The sequence below is a fragment of the Austrofundulus limnaeus genome, unplaced genomic scaffold (assembly GCF_001266775.1).
Source record: "Austrofundulus limnaeus strain Quisiro unplaced genomic scaffold, Austrofundulus_limnaeus-1.0 Scaffold193, whole genome shotgun sequence".
Lineage (NCBI taxonomy): Eukaryota > Metazoa > Chordata > Actinopteri > Cyprinodontiformes > Rivulidae > Austrofundulus > Austrofundulus limnaeus.
In genome coordinates, this window is record NW_013952595.1 from 518,096 (window position 1) to 523,470 (window position 5,375).

A 5,375-nucleotide genomic window follows, 5' to 3' on the forward strand; every position below is an offset into this window, starting at 1 on the left:
AGTGGCCATCATTACTTTAAGAAATGAAGGTCAGTCAGTCTGAAAAATTGGGAAGACTTTGAAAGTGTCCCCAACTGCAGTCGCAAAAAACATCAAGCTCTACAAAGAAACTGGCTCTTATGAGGACCGCCCCAGGACAGGAAGACGAAGAGTCACCTCTGCTGTGAACGATAAGTTCATCCGAGTCACCAGCCTCAGAAATGGCAGGTTAACAGCAGCTCAGATTAGAGAACAGTTCAGGTTAACAGCAGCTCAGATTAGAGAACAGGTCAGGTTAACAGCAGCTCAGATTAGAGAACAGGTCAATGCCACACAGAGTTCTGGCAGCAGACACATCTCTAGAACAACTGTGTGAATCAGGCCTTCATGGTAAAATAGCTGCTAGGAAACCACTGCTAAGGACAGGCAACAAGCAGAAGAGACTTGTTTGGGTTCAAGAACACAAGGAATGGACATCAGACCAGTGGAACTCTGCTTTGGTCTGATGAGTCCAAATTTGAGATCTTTGGTTCCAACCACCGTGTCTTTGTGCGACGCAGAAAAGGTGAACGGATGGACTCTACATTCCTGGTTCCCACCATGAAGCACGGAGGTGTGCCAGTGTGGAGGTGCTTTGCTGGTGRCACTKTTATGGATTTATTTAAAATTGAAGGCATACTGAACCAGCATGGCTACCACTGTACATCTTKCAGCGKCATGCTGTTCCATCCGGTTTGCRTTTWGTTGGAMCATCATTTATTTTTCAACAGSACAATGACCCCAAACACACCTCCAGGCTGTGTAAGGGCTATTTGACCAAGAAGGAGAGTGATGGGGTGCAGGGTTTCCCCTACATGTAATTGATCATGGTGCGCCGCCACAGCTAAATAAAAGCCGCCACACTTTCTGAATGAATTTTTAAAAAAATTTTTACATTTTTTTTTATCATCAACATAAAACAGGAGTTGACACAATCGTTGTTTAGTTTGTCCGAGACAACCTATTTTCGTTTCGACAACCAGATCCCGCCTCCCCTTAAGCTTTCCTCCACGGGTGTTCGTCATTGTAAAAATAAAMGAGAAAAAAAACTTGTTAAAGCCGTCTTGGGATTAAWCTGACGGTTCTTTCCCCCAGTAAAAAGAACCACAGTCAAACTTTTACCCAATCAGAACAGAGCAGGGCGGGCCGTGCCGTCAGACGTGGGTGTGGGTGGGTRGSTGGTCAGTCTCACTCAGCTCAGGTGAACACCTCCTGGGAAAGCCCTCAGTGTTTCCTGGACTATTTTCCACCGAGGTATTTTAAATATATTATATTTCTAAAAGCACGTTGCAGTATTTCCCCTGTAACACCGTGTGTTCACGAGCACAACAAACTGCGACAGATCAGCTGACTGTTTTTAAAGCGAGGGGTGAGAGCCAGTTTGACCGCAGCCACTGAACCTGTCCACTTGCAGCGCAGCTCCGACCAGCCCGGGACTTCAGAGTCCACGTCAACCCCTTCAGACAGTTACTTGTATAATGAGCATCAAAAATCAGTAATTTTGCGCAAAAAATCTGTATTAATCACACGCAAGTGGGGTGGAGGTGCAGGCGGACTTCAGCCGCGCGGGGTGGAGAGGTGGGGGCGGGGCGCACCGTGGCTACGTTTGACTTTGATCTTCCTCTAAAATCACAGAGTTCTCTGAGTCAGCTTCAGGTGTCTGTAGTTAATCATAATATCTTCTAAATTTAACCAGGTGTTTCAATGCCTTTAAATTAGCCACACAATCATTTTACTGGAGAAACTTGTCAGTTTGGTTAAAAAAATGGTAAAAATAAATTATTTTTTTTTCTGTGCAGAGAACTTCCTCTGCTATAATTTTTTCAAATAAATATATCAAAGCTCCTCAAATGAAAACACTAAAATGATAGAAAAGATATTTAAAAACCTCTTTCCTCAGAAAGTCTTCAGTCCTAAGAACACTAAACTGTAACTTTTAATAAGGTCATGTCCACAGTATACTCCTATTTAAATGAAAATGTTTGACCTGTAAGCAGAAAGCTTATGTATGTCGGATGTTGATTTTTGGTCTCTATTTCAGAGAGGACAAGGAGGAGAAGTTATCCTCAAGCAGCTCCTAAAACTGTCAACCTGCTGACTGAGAACATTTGTATACAGTAAACTTTGTATACATAACAATATACTTATTAAATTAAATCTTAATTTTCATTTAACGCCCCCACGGCGCTCATGAGAGGTCACCATGCCACCACGGTAAAAAAAATTCCTAGGGGAAACCCTGGGGGTGCTGCCACYGGACCTGAACCCATTCGAGATGGTTTGGGGTGAGCTGGACCGCAGAGTGAAGGCAAAAGGTCCAACAAGTGCCAAGCATCTCTGGGAATTCCTTCAAGACTGTTGGAAGACCATTTCAGGTAACCACCTCTTGAAGCCCATCAAGAGAATGCCAAGAGTGTGTGAAGCAGTAATCAAAGCAACCTAGAATATAAGACATATTTTCAGTTGTTTCACACTTTTTTAAGTATATAATTCCACATGTGTTAATTCATAGTTTTGATGTCTTGTCATGAAAATAAAGAAAACTCTTTGAATGAGAAGGTGTGTCCAAACTTTTGGTCTGTACTGTACAGTATATGCTTTTTTATCTGGTGGGGGCTATTTTTGACCATTTTCCCAGTACACACAGCCTGGTGAGGACCCAYTGTTCCTTGTGGGGACAAAAGCCCGGTCCCCATCAGGGGAAATACCGTTGGTGGGTCAGGGTTTGGGACTAAGGTGTGAATTGAGCTTAGGTTAGGGTTCGGGTCAGTAGTTTTTTTACGGTATTGAAATGACTGTCAAATGAATAGAAGTTAATGAAAAGTCCCCATGAGGATAGAAGAACAAATGTGTGTGGGTGTGTACCTAGATTTGGTTACGTATTAGGACCATTTCTTTTAAACACCTTATTTGTGAGGACCAGTAGTCCTTTTGGTGACCAAAGATCGGTCCTAATATGGATGAACAACGTTTTGGTGTAAGGGTTCGGTTTAGGACTAAAGTTAGGGTTATGTATTGGGAGTGATTAAGTTTAGGGTAAGGGTGAGGCTACAAAAAGGAATACATGGTCTTAAAAAGGACTGAAACACAAACTTTTATGTGAATTTATTCAAATACATTTTTTTAAATTAAGGACGTCAGTTTTGCATTAAAATTCCTTTTACGTTGTATTTTGTTGCCATGTGTTATTTTGTGTGTGTGTGTGTGTGCGTGCGTGCGTGCGTGCGTGCATGCGTGCAGTGGAGAGATCGAGAGTTTCTCTGACAGCTTCAGAAACAAACTCCACAGGCTACATCAATGCCTCTTATGTTCTGGTGAGTCCACTTTCTGCTACTTTGTTTAAAGCTGGGATGACATTTAGTGGGGACAGTTTGGTAGAGATATCATCAACATTCCAAAACAAAAACATTTAAACATCCAGGCCAAGTGCTGGAAATGAAATGAAAAGAAATTGCACGCTCTGTCGAGGTCAAGCTKTAAGTGCTTGTATACTAAAATGGATAAAAAGGTCCTTTCTCCAGAAGGAGTTTGCAAGATCTGCCTTGGCTCAGTCAGTCCACTGACAGCCATTCGTTTGATTCTACCCAGTCTGGCGGCTGCCTTTGATTATTTTTCTAYGTTTGTTGTGACTTGCTGCTATAAAAATTAACTGAATTGAACCAGGGGGGCTGACTGGTGTCCATCCATAGACACATACAAGTGTTCTCTTGTTAAGACTGAACCAGAGTGCTGTCTCAGGAGCAGGACACAGGATGTAACCAAATTCTGCCCAAAGGAGACAATGTTTCTCTTGCTTTGTCAGTACATATGTTTAGTATTTACTGATGATGTGTGCCTGTATGTATTTTATAACTAACACATATTTAAACAGGGCTACCACTGCAGTAAGGAGTTCATAGTGAGTCAGACTCCTCTGAGCAGCACGGTGGAAGATTTCTGGAGAATGATCTGGGAACACCAAACCCACACAGTTGTCTGCCTGCCAGATGCACACAATCAGGTATAACTTACACACACTCGACTTTATCTGGGATGTATAATGACTCAGCATWTTCACAACAATCTTGTGTTTTTTCTTTAGAGTGAAAAGAGGGATTGTTGTGTCTACTGGCCAAGCAAAGATCTACCACTGAGCTTTGACAGTTTCACTGTGTCGCACTGTGGGGAGCAGCACATACATCTGCCTAATGAGGAGAGACTTTTGGTGCAGGATTTTACTGTGGAGTCTAGTCAGGTAACAAACATAACTGGTCTGGTTGATTATTTCTGTTGTAAMAATGCTACTACCTGATGGCAACTTACTATTTATACTTGTTTGTGGTTGTTTCTTAGATTGGATGTTTAAAGTCTGATAAAAAAACTAGACAATTTAAAACTGTATCCAACAAGGGCCTGAGTAGCATGTGGAAGAACCATACACAGCCACAACAGCCTAATGCTGCTCACCAACCTGGTCACACATTCTTCAACCAGCGTTTGCTTCACATCAGCCAATGTGGTTGTTAGAATAAACATCACGCTTATATGATCCCACAGGTGTTGAGTAGGGTTGAGCTCAGGACTGTGTGCAGGTCATTCCATCTTCTCTATCCCGATTCTGGAGGTCGTCTCTGATGACCCCCCGCTCTGCATGGATGAATGTTGTTCTTTTGAGGGATAGATTTCAGTTCCAGACTGTGGAGGTTTGGGATTTCCACTGTTTGCACATATGTTTTGACATTGAGTACCTGCTCATCAGCACCTGAGGTACTAGAAGCTCAAAACAGCAGGCAATAGCAAAATAACCAGCTTGGCAAGTTTTTCCATTGGCGCAACCCACAAACCCAACTCAGCTGCTCAACCAATGTTAACCAAAGGAGTGTCCTGRTACCAGTTTTTCCTCAAACTCAGTACTTCAGTTTGAGCACTCGCCAATACCGAGTACTGATACCGAGTACTTACTGAGTTAGAATCTAAACACATTGGGCCTCATGCAAGAACCGTTCGTACGCACAGATTTGTTCTTCAGTTGTGCGTACGAGTGATTTAGGAGAAGTTGTGGCATTCACCAATGTTTTCATATTCTACGATTTTTTTCAGATACGAACAAAAATTTCGAGTGGTCCAGACCTGTCGTATATTTTACGAGCAGTCAGTCTGCTGTTATCCAGACGGGTTTTCCTCCCTAATAACTTTATATTTCGTTAGTTTGAAGATATTTTGAGTTGAAAATAAATCACACTCCATAATTATGTTGACAATAGGCTATTCTGCTTGAATTAGAGTTATAATTTTAAATGTAACTAGAACTGCAAAGCAGTTATGACCGGGGTCCAAGCCCTTTTATGCATGTCAGCCTTTGTCATGTTGTTTGTAGC

The 5,375-nt window shown here is 42.2% G+C and overlaps 1 protein-coding gene across 1 annotated transcript in view; it reads left to right on the forward strand.

The window, feature by feature from the left end:
- ptprz1b (protein tyrosine phosphatase receptor type Z1b) overlaps positions 1 to 5,375 on the forward strand; it is a gene marked incomplete in the record, with an annotated part of 125,924 nt that overhangs the window by 117,138 nt on the left and 3,411 nt on the right. Inside the window, 3 exon segments of the mRNA XM_014018447.1 lie at positions 3,259 to 3,332; positions 3,890 to 4,018; positions 4,100 to 4,252. Coding sequence (XP_013873901.1) covers positions 3,259 to 3,332; positions 3,890 to 4,018; positions 4,100 to 4,252 — 356 coding nt within the window.